Genomic DNA, 17,993 nt, shown 5'->3' on the forward strand with positions numbered 1-17,993 from the left:
GTAATTCTTCTACCCAATCTTTTCCTTTCCCCTGAAGCCGGGCTTTCAAAGCTTGCACAATGATCCTGTTGGTTACCTCTGTCTGGCCATTGGCCTGAGGGTAGGCTACTGAGGTAAAGGATTGCATAATCTTCATTTCCTGACACCAAGAGGTAATCTTTTTTCCTTGGAATTGCCTGCCATTGTCTGAGATTAATTTCCTGGGGATGCCATATCGGCAGACAATGTTTCTCCATAAGAATTTCATGATTTCATCCTCGGTGATTCTTGCCAACGGCTCGGCTTCTACCCATTTAGAAAAATAATCCACAGCTACCAGGAGGAACTTCTTCTGGGCGCGAACTGGCGGAAAGGGACCCACGATATCCAATCCCCATTGGTCGAAAGGGCATGATGCGGAGATCGGTTGCATGTTGGCAGTCGGGCGGTGATGGAAATTAGAGTGATGTTGACAACCTTGGCATTTCTGGACGAGCCGGGTAGCATCTTGGTTTACTTGAGGCCACCAAAATCCTGCTAAAATAACCTTCCGCGATAGAGCCGTTCCTCCGAGATGTTCCCCACAGCATCCCTCATGTACTTCCCGAAGGACATACTCTGTTTCTTCCCCCGATAGGCACTTGAGTAAGGGGCCCTGAAAGGATCGCCTATACAAAGCATCATTCAAAAGGGCAAACCGGGGTACCTGTTTCCTGATCTTTATAGCTTGGGCCCGGTCCTCTGGAAGTTTCCCCTCCTTCATATACTCTATGATAGGAGTCATCCAAGAGTCTTTTCTCAGTGGGGGTGCTTCTTCTTCAAGTGAGGATACGAGCTTCGAACAACAGAGAATCTCCCGGGTGCTTACTTCTGTCAAGGAAGCCGCCAATTTAGCTAACGTGTCGGCTTCGGTGTTCTCTTCCCGGGGAATCTGTTCGATACTCCAGTCTGTGAAGGATGAAGCTTGAGAAGTGATAAGATTCAAGTACTTGAGCATCTTCTCATTCTTAACTTCGTAAGCTCCTTTAATTTGTTGGGTAACCAGCTGGGAGTCGGAATAAATGATGATTCGGGAGGCCCCAATCTCACGGGCAGCACGCAACCCTGCCAGGACAGCTTCGTATTCTGCTTCATTATTCGTGACCCTAAAGTCAATCCTCAGAGCCAATTTAACCCTCTCTTCCAGTGGGGAGATCAAGACGACCCCCACTCCGCACCCTGCTATGTTTGAAGCGCCATCAACAAATACCCTCCACACTTTTTCTTCCTCAGGCTGGATCATTTCTGTTAAGAAATCTGATAGCGCTTGTGCTTTTATTGCAGCCCGGGGTTTGTACTCAATATCGTATTCTCCGAGTTCTACAGTCCATTTGATCATCCTCCCCGAGACCTCTGTATGAGTCATAATTCTTCGAGAGGAGAATTAGTGAGGACCACAATGGGATGTGATAGGAAATACGGTCTCAGCTTTCGAGCAGTCATTACCAAAGCCAGAGCAATCTTTTCTAATTCACTGTATCTCATCTCGGCTCCGCGAAGGGCGTGACTGACATAGTAGACAGGCTTCTGATCGGTCCCTTCTTCCTTGACGAGTACGGAACTAACAGCAATTTCGGTGGCTGAGAGATAGACCCACAATTTTTCTCCGGGCTCGGGTTTTGCCAAGACGGGCAGTTCAGCCAGGTGTTTTTTCAAATTTTGAAAGGCCTGCTCGCAGTTGTCATCCCAGCCGAATTTCTGTGCTTTCCTCAGAACTTGAAAGAAAGGATAGCTACGGTGTGCAGATCGGGAAATGAAGCGTGATAAGGCCGCAATCCTCCCTGTCAGTTTCTGCACATCTCGAACGGACTGAGGAGAGGGCATGTCCACGATGGCCTGGATTTTCTCTGGGTTAACCTCTATCCCTCGATCCGTGACCATGAACCCCAAGAATTTTCCGCTCTTAACCCCAAACACACATTTGGCCGGGTTAAGCTTTATTTGGTACTGTTTCAGAGTGGCGAAAGTTTCTGACAAGTCGTCAATAAAATGAGCCACTTCTCGAGTCTTGATGAGAATGTCATCCACATACACCTCGATATTGCGACCTATCTGTTTGTGAAAAACCAGATTCATCAATCGTTGGTACGTGGCTCCTGCATTCTTTAATCCAAAAGGCATCATGACATAACAAAAAGTTCCTCCGGAAGTGATGAAACTAGCTTTGTCTTGATCTTCTGTAGCTAAAGGGATCTGATGATATCCCTGATATGCATCCAAAAAGCTCAAGAGTTCACACCCAGAAGTGGAATCGACTAGCTGATCGATCCGAGGGAGCGGGTAACAATCCTTTGGGCAAGCTTTATTCAGATCTCTGAAATCTACGCACATTCTCCATTTCCCAGTAGACTTTGGGACGAGAACTACGTTCGATAGCCAAGAAGGGAAATGGACTTCCCTAATGTGCCCAGCCCTCAGCAATTCTTCAACCTGTTTTTCAATTATTTTATCTTTCTCTGGACCGAAATGTCGCTTTTTCTGCTTAATTGACCGGGACCCCGGGAGGATATTTAGTTTATGCTCGGCCACTTGGGGCGAGATCCCGGACAGTTCCTGCTGAGACCAAGCAAAGATATCGGCATTAGTTTTCAAACATTGCAAGAGTTTTACCCGGGTAGTGGCGCAGATGTCCCGGGCTATCCGGATGTTCTTTCCTGGCTCAATCTCCACCGATTCTTGCTCTTCTTCCGCCACAAAGTGTACTTCCCTTTCCCGGGCTTCCTCCTGGTGTTCTTTCCCCTTCCCTTCCCTTCTTGCCTTCTTCTGATCAATTCGGACTGTTTCTCCATAACATCTTCGAGAAGAGGGCTGGTCGCCCTTAACTTCTCCGACCTGTCCTTTCACTGGGAATTTGATCTTTTGGTGGTACGTCGAGGCCACTGCTCTCATTTCATTCATGGCTGGTCTCCCTATGATGACATTATATGAGGATGGGGCGTCCACTACTGTGAAAGTAGTTATTACAGTTTTTCTCAAGTCTCCGGTGCCCAGAGTCAGGGGTAGAGCAATTTCCCCTTCTGGATACACGGCGTGACCAGCAAACCCGAACAGGGCGGTTTCCACAGTTTCCAGCTGGTATTCATGCAGATCCATTTGGATGAGGGCATCTTTGAAAATAACATTGACAGAGCTCTCATTATCCACGAAAATTCTTAACACATCGTAGTTGGCGATGCGGGCCTGAATGACCAGAGCATCATTGTGAGGTAAACTTACTCCTTGGAGATCTTCTGGTCCAAAACTTATAATCGGCTCGTCTCTTCTTTTACCATCAACTTCTAGACACTCCCTTCTACCCCTCGCCTTCCTTGCCCGATTAGAGTCGCCATCAGTAGATCCCCCCGAAATCATTTTGATTACTCCTCGACTCGGAGAAGGATCCTCTCCTCCCGCTGGCTTGATTCTCTCTTCCCGGGTACTCGTTTCTCCTCCTCGTCTTCCACTTGGAGTGCTCATCGTTCTTTGGGGAATATTCAGCGATGAACGTCTGGACAACCAGGGCGGTTGTTTAGATCGTTCTCGTGGCGGGTGAGGCGCGGACAAGGGACGTCTATTAGCATTTCTTCCCAGGACTCGGCACTGATTAGTATCGTGAGCACAATTTTTATGAAGGGTACAGTACCTCTTTTGTTCTGGCTTGGAGATTCTGGCCTCGGAACGGGGAGGAAGAACTTCATTCGACCTGCACTCTTGAATCTCTCTGTCCCGAGCCATCTTTAAGGGCACATGGGGAAAGTGACCCCCACCACTTTTCTTAGGAGCTCTTTCTTCAGTTTTGTAAGTCCGATCTCCTCTTGCTCTTTTCAAGGCCTCTCTTTTTTGGTTTTGTGCTTCTTCCATATTGATATATTTCTCCGCTCGTGACAGGAGATCCTCAAAATTTTCAGGCAGTTTTTTGGTTAAGGATCGGAAGAAATCCCCTTCCCATAACCCTTGCATAAATGCGGTGGTTTTTGTCTCGGGTGCACAGGTCGGCACATCAAGGGCCACCCGATTGAATATTTTGAGATAAGCCCTCAGGGTTTCATCTTGCCTTTGCTTTACTTCGAATAAACTGAAGGCGGTCTTTTTGTACTTTTTACTGCTGCTAAATTGATGCAAGAACACTTTTTGAAAGTCTTCAAAGTAACAGATGCTTTGTGGTGCCAACCCTTCAAACCATCTCTGTGCGGAATCAACCAGAGTGGTAAGAAATACTTTACATTTGATTGGGTCTTCATAACAGTGCAACATGGCCATATTTTCGAAACGCGCGAGGTGTTCCTCAGGATCAGAGCTCCCATCGTAATCTTTGATTTTTGCCGACTTGAAATGCCCGGGAAGTGGTTCCCGGATGATGATGTCAGAGAATGGGCAGCCTTTGATTACAGAAATACTGCCCTTGGAGACAGCCTGCCCTTCCAATGCTTTCACTTTTTTTCTTAATTCTTCCAATTCTCCAGCGATAGTGGGAGATTTAGAACCTGCGCTTTCCCTATCTTCTTCCCTTCTCTCTTCTTCTTGTGCTTGCTTACGCTGCTGTTCGTGCTGACTGGCCTGGTGAGAAGCAGCCTTTTTTGCGTTAGCCATGTTGACAGCATCGGTTATGATTTTTCGCAACTCTTCGGGAGTCAAATGAATGGTGGGTTGAGGACCATTAGGGGGGGGGAGACCACCTGCGCCAGAGAGACGTGTATTGTTTTCCTCTAGGGCTCGAGAGGTGTCCTGGTTTGCTCTCCTAGTCGGAGCCATATCAACGTCTTAGGACTCAGATTTCCCACAGACGGCGCCAATGATGCCACCCGGGTCGAACGGTGGAGTCGGGTCGGGAACTCTACCTGGTAAGCTATCAAGAATACGGAAAGAAATATGAGCTAAGACGGCGAACTAGAAGGAAGGTTCTTCGTTTGTTTTTGAAAGATCTGCGGATAAGAAAAACAACCACGTGAATGGGCGCCGGAGGGGTCCCCGGCGTGGCCACTCCGATGCTTAAGTCAGCAGGGTACTCAAGCAATAGAACCAATGTAGCCAAGTGATAGCTGTGATATTGGTGTGAAATAAATGAGAGTGTTAAATGTTCATTAATATCTGAATGAATGAATAAATGCAAAACCTGGTATTTATAGTGGAGGAAATAATGATGACCTCGTTTTTTGGGATGTGCGCATTAAATATACTAGGGTGGCTGATTATACCCTATTTTTCTGACATGTCAAATCATATACTAGTCATATCCCATCTGTCCAGTCACCCATTAATGTTAACCAAAGGAAAACAAGTCGGCCGCGTGCATTTTGTTAAGTCAACGTCATTAAATGCTTCCCTCGCATCGAGATGTCAGAAGAGATAGTGGTGCCAGAACTCTGGTGCTATGTCCTGAATCAACCACTCGGGAGATGGGCTGTCCTGATCCGGGCATCGCTCATGGGCCTGACCCATGACCCGAGCATTCCCGGGATCCATCAACTGCCCGGGACATATCGGGGCATCATCACGACTTCGGACATCTTGGGACGCTCCAATGGGGAGCTCTGTGTGCAGAGCAGAGCTAATTGGATCAGTTGTTCTACTTCCTCTTCTACGTAGTTACCTCGAAGATCAGCATCGACTCGCGTCTCCAACCTCTTTTCCTTCAAAAGTCCCCTGACCTGACATTTTTCAAGTGCATATATATCTTCATGTATAAACTTGAAGTGGACACTGTCGAAATATTTCTACCACACAAACCAAATTGAATAATAGAAGCAATTTATAGATTCCCTGAGTGTAAAAACAGATTTAGCATCTCAAATTCAAAGAAGCTATTTAAAATGCAAGAACGGAAGTAAAGTGAAATAATATGGCTCACCCAATCGAGTAACATCACATCATCGTCATTGGCAAGCCGAGCAAGATCAAAAGCTCTCAGACCAGTGATCAGCTCAAGAAGCATGACCCCATAACCAAAAACATCAGTTTTCTCGGAGCATCTACCAGTGGAGAGGTATTCGGGAGCAATATGACCAATTGTTCCACGAACAGCCGTGGTAACATGAGTATCCTCGGAGTCCATAAGTTTGGCCAGCCCAAAGTTACCTACAACTGCTTCAAAGTCCTCATCCAATAATATACTCGCAGCTTTGACATCCCGGTGAATGATCTTAGGGTCACAGTGGTCATGCAAAAAAGCAAGTCCCCTCGCAGACCCCAATGCTATCCGTTTTCTTATTTGCCAATCAAGGGGAGGTTGAGGTTCAGGTCTTTCTACAGTAATGCACCAATAAGTTCATTAAAAATATTAAAAAATACATAGTTCGGGCTGTACTGGACAACCGGCACATGATCCTCTAGAATCACTTAGTATTTCAACAATACTGTGTTTAGCAGCATTGGTTTGGTGCTAAATGAACTGAATATTCTAGATAGTGTCTGAAGGAGTTTATATTTAACAATCTCTAAATCGAGGCTTTTATATCAAAATGCAAACATAACATCTTAACTTAAAAGAACTGGCACATATCAATCAAGATGTGCAACATTCAATATGAGAATGATTTTAATAAAATGCTTTATAACCAGATACTCAGCTCTTGATGAAACATAAAAATGACAATCCCAGTAAACAATATGAATAGCAGATCAAGTGTACCTCTCAAGCACGATGCAACACTTCCATTAGCCATATAAGGATAAACAAGCAACCTTTCTGTAGGAGTCATGCAAAAGCCACGCAAGCGCAGTATATTTCGATGCACAGCCAAGCTGATCATTTCCACTTCTGTTTGGAATTGAAGCTCCCCAGGTTGATTGTGTGTTTCTTCCAGTCTTTTTACTGCTACTAGAGAACCATCAGCTAACCGACCTTTGTAAACCGTACAAAATCCACCTCTTCCAAGGATATTTTTATTACTGAAATTATCTGATGCAACTCGCAATTCGCGTAGTGAAAATCTTTCGAGCTGTCCCAGATGTACTTCTGGATGATCACCAGCAACAGTAATACACAAAATAAGCGAAAAATCTAAAAGCTATACATTTGAAGATGATATTTTCATCCTTTTTCTAAATCCACAAATTACCAGGACCATCAAAGAAATATTTCTCTGGCTTCCTTCTTCGATACCAATCAAGCGCAATTGCAGGGGCAGCAAGTAGACGGGCAACAACCCATCCTCTAGTGGCTCCAGTAGCGCAGTTGGCAACTGCAATGTTTTTTATTTTTAATGATAAGAATGCTTGTTTGATTATATCACAAATATTTTGAACAAAATACAATGTTGTTCTTTTGATATTTGTATCTATACTCACATATTTAAATTTAAAAAAAGCTTCAGTAATTAAAAAGAAAAATGGAACGGGCCAGTTGATCCAACTTTTGGAGTTCGACTCGGCTCATGCCAATTCAAACAACAATTAACTTATATTAACCAAGCAATTCGAGTTCCGTACGTCGTGCGTAAGAAACACCAAGTTAAACTAATCCAGGACGAAAATATTAGGAAAGGAAATTCTTACGTTACTGTACAAGATTATAAATAAAACAAAGGAAATATCGCCAAAATACAGTGATTTGACGAAAATTGGAATACTTGCTAAAAACTAAAGACTCGAATTGCTAAAGTCATCACTCTGCCAATTTTTATCAGAATTTGGTTGCCCACTTTGCATGGTTTGAAACGTGATTAAGTGGGTTAGCCACAAAAATTGCTAATCTTTAAAAGAAACCCACCCACAAAAACGATCATCACTTCTCAATTCCATGGTTGCATACCAGAAACATGTTGAAAGGATGGATCGAAACGGAAATCAGATGAAATGGAGGAGCTGGAGAAGGAGCTGAAGCTGGGGTAAAGCGCAATTTGCCTAAGCTCCTCTCTTTTTAAAACGGCTCCAACCAGTCGCTCCCAGTCGTCGTACACCTTCGACATCACTTTTGCTTTGAAGTCACTCTGTACTTCATTGTACATAAAATAATTTTGTAATCAATCGAAGCACTGCACATTTAAGAAAATTATGTTTTCTCTGCTTAACATTTATTCTTAATTTTCAATTTGAAAACACATATTGACATGAGAAATTATATTTTTAAAATTTGTGAGCTCTTCGATTCTATTTTTCAGTTTTTTCATACTATTATAAACACATTATTTTATTTTTAATGAATTTTATAATTTTTATATATTTAATTTAAATTATTTTTATTAATTAATGTCTATAAATTTGTGAAATTTTTGATATTTTTTATATAGATGGTAAGAAAGACTAAAAGTTGAAAAATCATGATAAAATATTTAATATTTCAGATATAACTAATAAATTTTGTGAGCTTTTCAACCCTATCATATATGAGTGAGTCTCATGTGAGACCGTCTCACAGATACTAATTTGTGAGACAGGTCAACCTCACTCACATTCACAATAAAAAGTAATACTCTAAGCACAAAAAATTATACTTTTTCATGGATTACCCAAATAAGAGATCTGTCTCACAAATTAGACCTGTGAGACCGTCTCACACAAGTTTTTGACATTATATATTTCTAACTTTCTTATACTGTTACAAGTAAATTAGATTATTATAAAATAATATTTTTAGGAACTTAAGAATTTTTTGTGTTTGAATTGTATTTATTAGTTAATATCAAAAAAATTTAAGAAGTTCTTGATAATTTTATGTAGATAATAAGAAATATTAATTTTTTTACTTATTCACTTATGACAAAATAATAATAAGAATTACATTTATTATTTTGTACTTTTCCGATGATAATTTTTTTTTTTTCGCTTTTCTAATAAAATATCTATCTACATTTCTTTTCTGAAGAAATTTTTTTTCCTAATATATTATATGCTCTTGAATTTTCATGTATTTTCTCTTAAATTTTATATCAAGTAATTATATCAATAATTTTAAAATTAATATATATGACACATCTATTTTAATCACTTCATTTTTACCAGTTTTTTATATTCTTTATACTTCAAATTTCAGGAGTTCATTCTTGCTCGTTAACAATTAATTCATACACTTAATTATGTTGCGAAATAGCTATAATTAATATATATAATATGTGAAGAAACCGAGTGAGAATTTAAAAAAGGAAAACACACGCAAGCATCAAATACATTAATAAAAATCAAATCTGATGATGAAAAGAAAACATGAAAATTATATGCGATGATAACATAACTGAATTTAATCGAAAAAAAGAATGAAAAATAAAATAAAAAGATGAAAAAGATACCGAAAGATTTAAAAATCATACAAGAAAATGATTGAAGAAACTTAATCATGGTTGTTTTAAATGATAGATAAATTGTGAAATAATATTTGTTATTAAATAATTTGTGAAAAAAAATATGTATCTACATTAATTTGAAAATTTACGTTCAATATTTATAATGTACTTAAGTTCATTACTCAAGTGCAATATACGTGTTTCGCCGCTGACAGTAAAATAATGTTATTATTTCTTAATTATTTTACCATCGCAGCTTTATTCATATTGGTTGATAAAGAAGATATTTTCGTAATGGGAAATTGGTTGACCATGGTGAAAAAATTGGTACACAGTTGAAATTAAAGTCATATGGGATAACCATGAAATCTGAGGGAAAGAGAGGGAAACCCTCGCAACTTGAGACAAATGAAACAATAAACATAGACACAAGTTTAGAATAAACAAACAAAATGTTTTTATATTCTCATGTTTTGCTGACAGATATTCCCCAAGCAAGATGTAAGGATTTCGCAATACATACAAACCTGAAACCGTAAACTAACAATAAAAGGAGAAAAGGGAAGAAACAACCAAATACGTGGTTCAACCAGAAAAGGAACGCCGATCTACGTTCACAACGAGCTCAGACTCAAGCCAATGCACTACCGATCTCAGATATCTCGGTACTCTCTGTCACAAGATACCTCAGACACCAACGCACATGAACCTTAGTAAACACGGTCTCGCAACCTGCTTCTCACAAGGAAGCGCAGACAAGAAAGCAATACCGCTACTGCCTGATGATCAAGATGATCAACCGGAGAGCCGATCAAACCCTAGGAGTACAGAGGAGAAGAGAGTATCCTTTTTTGGGAAAGAAGGCGCACAAAGAGAAAACCAGAAGAATCGAGAGTGTTGAAAAATTATTCTCCCCCAACCCAAGAGCCCAGGTAATATATAAGAGTTATAAATGGGCTTAGGAAACGTACACAGTACACCACTTGGGCCCAAAGATGAAGCCAGCAAAAATATGGACTTGGGCTTCCATCCAGACCAGCAAGATAGGAGACTTGGGCTTCACTACTAACACAAGAAATTGTCATTCCCACCATCATGGGATATTTTTTGTGGAAGCAACTTTGCTTATTCTTTGACAATCTTGGCCTATTCAATTCATCAATCTATATCTATATTTATATCTATATACCTATAAAAGTGTGTATAATACACCTTGTTTTCCGATTGTATATTGACAATAATACCTTCCGTGCAAACTTGCATTGACAAAAATACCCTATGTGCAAAATTGAACAAAATAAAAAAAATAAAAATATTATTATTGTAATGTAAAGATAAAAATAAGACATAAATGTCTCATCGTTACTAATAATTAATTGACATTTAGTGCATTTTAATTTCCCCGTTTTAAAATTTCTTACTATCAAATACTCAACACCCGATTGGTTCGAAAGGTATTGTCTGTAAAAAATTTAGACAAATTACATGAAATTAAAACTTTCTGATAAAATAGAAAAAATTACAGCTCATCTATTACTTAAAATATAATTGACAGCTAATTAAATAGAGCTAGGGTTGTTTTAGGTGTAATAATTGGAAAAATTGAAATGAAAGAAAAATTGGAATAAGATGTCACCACTCTGTTGATTACTATCATTAGATTTTATTTGATATTTACCATATAATCTTGTTTAAATGTGTAGTTCATTACATACGTTAATTTATTTATTATTTATAATTATATTTAAGAATAAATTAATAATCATCGAGGTAGTTTATAAAAGATAGATTATGATACAAAATTAATTATTTATGATATAAAGTTCTAAAACAAAAGTAAAATTTTTTTGTAGGTGTTTAAATATTATTTAAATGAAATATTAGGAGTTATATTTTACTATCAATATTATTATTTCATTAATTTTGATGTTGTTTTGATGAGTTAGTCACGATATTTTAAATTGATAATTATTTATCGTTAGTGTGCTTAATTTATGTAAACTATGATTTATGCATGGATAAAGTCCACAATTCGATTGATTTTTAGTTTATTATACCTTATACGTGGTGTTTGGATATTTTTCTTAATTTTTTTAATTCATTTGGTTCTATATATTATGCTAATTATAATTTATTATATATCATAAAATTAACAATTTGAATTTTAATTTGGCAAAAAAATTGAAAGTAATTATTTTAGTTTTTAATTAATTTATGCGTCTGATATTACAAGAGATTAAACTCAAATAAATAACAAAATGATTCAAATTATTTTCTTAGAGATTCATTTTTTTATTTTTATCATATATTTGTTATTTACGTGCATCGCACGTGCTTCATGCTAGTACTTATAAAAGTGTGGATAGTAGAAAAATTTTGTTATTTTGAACGGACATTATTACCCTTCACATGTTTATTTCAATTCCAAAATCAGCTCTCATAATATATACATACGAAAAAATTATAACTCCAATACACAAAATTTGGTGATATTTGAAACACCTACACCCGACCATGATTTTCAAGAATAGCAGAACCAAAATCAGACTAAATATTTTCTTAGTTTCAATTCCAAAATCAGCTATCATAATATATATAATTTTGCTTCATAATTGATAAGCAATTAGTTTCTTTGTCTCATATAGTATATAACTATTTTATTTTATACAAAGAATTGAGCGCAAATAGTTTAATAAATGAGTGTGTCTTATGTGAGACCGTCTCACGGATCTTAATCTGTGAGACGGGTCAACCCTACTCATATTCACAACAAAAAGTAATACTTTTAGCATAAAAAGTAATACTTTTTCATGGATGACCCAAATAAGAAATTCGTCTCATAAATACGACCCGTGAGACCGTCTCACACATGTTTTTGCCTTAATAAATTTGTTAGAAGAGTTTATATCAACATTTATGAATGTCAATATGTTAACAATCTCACAAAATATGAATCTCTTAGAAAAATTTGGAGAGTTTGGCTATAATAAGAAAATTGAAGATTTTAGTATCATTTTTAAAAAATATTATACATACGTGTTGAGGATCGAAGTTGAGTTTAGAGGGGGGGTGAATAAACTCTACTCGTTTTTCGTTCTGATGAAGTACTAGAATCCTGTTAAGAATAGTAGTTGATCTTGTGCGTGTACTTTCACCTGATTACAATGAAAATGTGCGGAAACAATCTGATGAAGTAGTAGAAAAACGGTAAAACAGTAGGCAGCAGTTGTTTATGGAAGTTCGAAGATAAACTCTTCTACGTCTCCCCTTCTTCTGTTTCCAGAAGGTATAACTAAAAGACTTTGGATATTACAGTACAACTCTTGTACACACCCACTTCAAAAGGACTTACACTTCAGCCTACTGAAACTCTTAGTTTCTCAACTCACAAATGTGCGTAACACAAGGTTCTGAAAAGACTCTTTTCAGATTACAAACTCTTCTTGATTAAGTATAGATAGTGTAGTGATAGTGAAGAGTGTGATGATCAGTAGCACAAGATGATCTTCAAATGATCAGATAATTGCTATGAAGCGTGTGCTACTTTTCTTTTTGTTGAACTTTAAGAGTGATTTCGATGTAAAAGCTTTGATCCTTGAAAATCTGTTTTCGTAACCTGCTTTTGAGTAAGGTTTGTTACCCTTATATAAGAGCAACTGAGTTCAACGTCCATAAATCAGAATAGTCTTCAGATAGTCTGATAGAGTCAGCTATATTGCCAAAAGAAGTTCCTGCAACAAGACTGTAGAACAATCAGTTCTGTTTTATACCAAAATGGGTAAGGTGCATTAAATGATTCAGTATAGCAATTAATGCCGCAATTAATACTAGTACTTGGAACCCTTAACGGTAACATTAAAGAAGTAACGTTAGGCAACGTCTTCTACTGGTTTTGTATAACTATCTCTTCTACTGATTTAGTTTTACTAGAACAGCAGCTACTGATAAATTAGACGTTTGATCTGGTCTGCTGGTCTGCTGGTTTTAGTTATCATCGCCACAATACAATTCATGTCTAACAATTTCCCCCTTTGTGGTGATGCCAAAACCTAATCAGTAGAAAGTTGTTAAATAAAACAGATAATCATATAAACTGAATGATAATTGTCAATAAGGATTTAAAAGTATCAATTGATTCCAATATCCCTGAAAATAATTTCTTCAAACGGAGGCTCTTGATCTCTTCTGTCAGAAGGTTCAGCCTCATCTTCTTCTTGATTTCCTCCTTGATCTCCTCTATTTGCCCTATTCTTCTTGATTTCCTCCTTGATCTCCTCTATCTGCCCTATCTTCCCCCTTTTTGGCATCAGCGGCAACCATATGAGCAAAGAGGTCATTCAATCGGCCTGAGATATTGTGAATGCCATCGGTTAGTATTTCCAGATACGGGGTCTGAGAAGAAATGTGATTATCCAGTGTAGCGATAGATTGATTTTGAGAATCAATCTTGGCATCCAAAAGTTCCACAGAAGTAGATAGAGATCGAAAGTGATCATCATGCTCAGTGAGTCGAGTAAGAATATTATTTTGATCACTGATGAGGGTGGCGTAAGATCTCGATATAGCTTGTTTGAAAATGGAAGTTTCAGCATACATCTTGTCTGTGGTCTCCTTAGTGAGATAGAGGTGTTTACCCATTGTTTCTCGGAAGGATTTAGCACCAGTGAATTCCGCAAGGTTTTCACAAGACATACGCTTCACTAACTCAGAGATGTTGTTGAGATCGTTTTGCAGACATAGAATTTGATGTTCGAGATTGAATGCATCGAATTCCGGGGAGGGAGTGCGTGCAACCATGCGTTGTTTGATTTCAGAGACATTCAACGCAGTAGAAATGGGAGCAGCATCCAACAAAGCAGTAGTAGGAGCAGGGTCTACTGTGCTTTCTGCTGGAGTTGCAGAAAAAGGAAGAGCAACAGCAACCAGAGGAGTAAATTATGCAGTAGAAACGGCCAAGACAGAGGCCAACACTTCTTCCGGTGGTACAGAAACATCCTGTGAGACTGAGGGACCTTCAGTAGAAGGAGCAAGCTGCTGATTCAGAAGAGCTGTCATCTCGACTTGATGAGCAGCAGAGAATACCTCTAAATTCGGTAGCAAAGAGAGAGCATCTGAATCTGCCAATTGTTGCCCTGGAGTAGGAAAGTTAGAAGGTGGCAACGAAGTAGCCGGTGCTGCTTCTTGAGTGGTTGAGACTGAAGGTATAATAGATTCAATGACTTCTTCAACCGAAGCTAATTCATGCACGGACAGCAGTGATGATGTCGGGATGTGTCGAGTCGGAGATGCAGGAGTATTGAGAGCAGAAGCCTTTGGGGAGGCTGTAGTCCTTTCCTCAACTGACTGTTGAAATACTGGAATAAGACCGACATGATAAACAGTGGGCTCTCCAAAGCCTTGTTCTTGAGCAAGAAGTTGCTCATTCATCTGCTTCAATCTGTCAGAGAGAATCATGATAACATTTTGATCCTGAACAGCGTTAGGAACAGCAGGATCAAAATTGGATTGAAGAATTTGCAGAACTGATTCTAACTTCTGACATTTCAGCTGAGCGAAGACAAAATCCCTTCTTCGCAAGGCCTCGATGATATTTTCTGTTTTGGCCAGCTGAAAAACCTTCCTTTCTGCATTCATCATTTTGGCAAAATTTCTTTTTGTCTTGAAGTAACTCAAGGAATGGAATAGTCTCACATGATGCCATTCATCAAAAAAATTCATGTCATCATTAGCAGAAATCTCAATCTCTGCGAGATGAAGATCAACGCCAGTAGCCACAGTGGTTTTGTGACTAATAACAGGTGGTTCTTCCACCATTTTTCCCTTGCCTTTGTCAGAAGATGACACAGGCACGATTGGTCGGAAAGCAGAAGACCCGCTTGCTGGTTCCCGAAAAACAATTCCAGATGTTGGCTTAAAAACTGGAGCAGAAGGAGGTGCTGAAACGGACATAGTAGCAAGTGCAGTTGAATAAGCAGTGGTCCTAGCAGAAGGGACCGCTTCTGGAAAGACCTGTCGAATAGGTACTTTCTCAATCTCAGACAGTGCTGCTGTCTTCTTAATCTTAAGAATTGTGCGAGATTTCTTCTTAGCTGGGGTTGGCACTGCTGTTTGAACACCAGCAGCAGACTCTTCTGGTGCTGTGTCATCTGAATCCAACGAAATGATCAATCGTTTCTTTGATATTTTCTTCTGAGGTTTTGGAGCCTCAGAAGCAGTGTCCCCAATTTCCTTCTTCATCGCCACAAATTCTGCCACTGTTGGCTTAGGCCTTAAAGCCAACACATTCGCTGCATCAATCATGGTGATGGGAGTCGCATCTAGATCACTGGTGGATGCAAAGCCAACATCCTTGAGCAAAACGCTAATTTGAACCGCGAAACCAGAACTTCGCCTGACAACCATGTCCTTCATGATTCTGAAAATAAAATGACTCCAATCCACCTTAATCCCCTTGGTGATGGCAGTCATAACTTGAACCTTTCCCTTAGTCAACTTGTCGAATGTTCCAGCCTTGATCAAAATAGCTTTGGCCACAATATCGGCCAGAATCTGATACTCGATTTTTAGCAATTTCTTGTGACAGGAAGGAGACAGTTCTTCTCCAGAGGCTGAGAAAGAACTAAGTGCAATAGACATATCCAGCTTAGAAATGTCAGAGAGTTCAGAAACACCTGCAAGTGGAAGGAGGAAGACTGCTCCTAGATGAGCGGCATCAATGGAGATAGAAGCATCTCCTTGAGCATAAACAATCCTGCCTTCATGCACTGTGGCTTTAGCATAAAATTCCAGTAAAGCATTTTTGTAGATGACTGCTGGTGCTTCCAGGAATTTGCGGAGTCTCGATTGCTCAAGATCCTGAAACATTTTCAAGAGATTCTCATCCTTGATGTTGAGAACCGAAGCAAAGTTAAATTGATACGCGTTAAGAGTTTAAGCGTTAGCCATTCCTGTATGCAGATGAGATCAGACAAATTTGCAGTAGTTAGTGAAAGTAGAGAAAGCAGTAGCTGAATAGCGATAGATATGAAACAGTAAAGGTATAAAGGTTAAATCTAAAAGAATATATACAGCCGTCAGATAAACATAAAGACACGTTTCAGTATGTTCTTGGTTGAGTGTTCGAAAATTTTGCAGAAACTGTCAGATATTCAAATAATTTGAAAATTTTGAAAATGAGCGGGCTGTCCAGTTGGTTACTGAAAATCAGAAGGGGATTTGTAATTTTATGATAACGTCTGCTGGAAGTTTCAGGGTGCTGAGAATATTTCAGCACTTTGACAAAAAAACAGCAGACTCGAAGTTTTATCGAAAAGACAAACATCCTATCTGTTTTCTGAAAAGACGTCAAACTCTCAATATGACTGAGAGATTGTTCCCCCTCGGTAACTGCAATTAATAAATGGTCATAATTGCGATAAGTGACGCTTGGCCATCTTTCAATCTGAGCCGTTGAAACTGAACAGTCGCAATCTTGCGATTCACAAGAGTCTTTGTTCCCTCTATAAATACCTGCACATCTTGAACGAAGCTAAACAGATGAATGTAAAATGAAAACTCAAGTAAAGAAAGAGTTAGGGTTTGATTCAGGAGTCGAAGCAAAGCTGTCCAGAGAGGAGTTTGAAGATGTCATTCTTCACGTAATGATCCTTGAAATACACTCCTGGATTTCCAGTATCCACCACCAGACGAATTTGATGCTTTCATTAGTATGGATATGTTGCATCCATTTCTTCCAGAAGCATGCTGATGCAATTAGAGAGTGCTGGTGGATTGATGATGATGAAATCCCCTCTGATGCCCTGTAAGGCATCTAAAAAATAGATTAGTTCTAACAAGACCCAAGCTTGTTAGATTCTTTCTAGGCCTTTCTTTGCTTAGAAAGTCTTGTTCGTGTTGAAGTGCTTATTAAGCAAATTACAGAGAACTACTGAAGTCAAAAGCTAAAGATAACGCTACTGGATAAATAGCATTTCAGATCTACTGTTTTTACTTTCGCATGATGTAATGTACTGGAATGGTTTCTAATAAAATTTCATTTTCAGCACTTGACTATACTCTACTGCTTTTCTTCAAGTTCAGTACGATGAATAAGCGAATAATAAAAGTTAACCAAGATAATCAGAAAGTAATTAAGTTAAATCTATTAAACCAAGAGAGTTACGAAATTAAGAAAACTTATTCTCTGGTAAGGGTTTCGTGAAGATATCTGCTGTTTGTTGATCAGTAGAGACATATTCCAGACGAATGTTCTTCTTCTGCACGTGATCTCTGATAAAATGATGTCTGATGTCTATGTGCTTCGTTCTGGAATGAAGTACTGGATTTTGAGTGATTGCAATTGCACTTGCATTGTCACAGAATATAGGTGATTCGGAGGCTTGAATCCCATAATCTCTCAACTGTTGTTGAATCCACAATATCTGAGAGCAGCAGCTTCCAACAGCAAGATATTCTGCTTCTGCAGTAGATGTGGCTATGGAAGTCTGTTTCTTGCTAAACCAGGATATCAGCCTATCACCAAGAAATTAACAAAAACCACTTGTGCTTTTTCGATCTAGTTTGCAACCTGCATAATCAGCATCTGAATATCCAATAAGATTTAACGATGAGTCATTGGGATACCATAAACCAACATTTTGAGTTCTTTTTAAGTACTTCAAAATACGTTTAGCAGCAATATAATGAGATTGTTTGGGGTTAGATTGAAATCTAGCACAAATGCAAACAGCAAACATGATATCTGGTCTACTGGCAGTTAAATATAATAATGAACCAATA

General features: G+C 38.8%; 3 protein-coding genes across 3 annotated transcripts in view; all 3 read right to left on the reverse strand.

Annotated features, from left to right (window-relative positions):
* The window catches only part of LOC140826908 (BRASSINOSTEROID INSENSITIVE 1-associated receptor kinase 1-like), an 85,400-nt gene that overhangs the window by 33,570 nt on the left and 33,837 nt on the right, over positions 1 to 17,993 (reverse strand). The window lies entirely within an intron of this gene.
* LOC140826868 (uncharacterized) lies at positions 1,381 to 4,749 on the reverse strand. Its single transcript, XM_073189393.1, has one exon. The coding sequence runs from the start codon at positions 4,747 to 4,749 to the stop codon at positions 1,381 to 1,383; it is 3,369 nt and encodes a 1,122-aa protein (XP_073045494.1).
* Positions 4,952 to 7,924, reverse strand: LOC140826906 (BRASSINOSTEROID INSENSITIVE 1-associated receptor kinase 1-like). The gene is made up of 5 exons (XM_073189447.1): positions 7,748 to 7,924; positions 7,056 to 7,178; positions 6,626 to 6,952; positions 5,846 to 6,240; positions 4,952 to 5,711 (listed from the first exon to the last, which is right to left on the reverse strand). Exons 1-5 carry the CDS (start codon positions 7,902 to 7,904, stop codon positions 5,460 to 5,462), a joined length of 1,254 nt encoding a protein of 417 aa, XP_073045548.1. The 5' UTR covers positions 7,905 to 7,924; the 3' UTR covers positions 4,952 to 5,459.

Source organism: Primulina eburnea, chromosome 3, assembly GCF_022965805.1.
Source record: "Primulina eburnea isolate SZY01 chromosome 3, ASM2296580v1, whole genome shotgun sequence".
Classification (NCBI taxonomy): domain Eukaryota; kingdom Viridiplantae; phylum Streptophyta; class Magnoliopsida; order Lamiales; family Gesneriaceae; genus Primulina; species Primulina eburnea.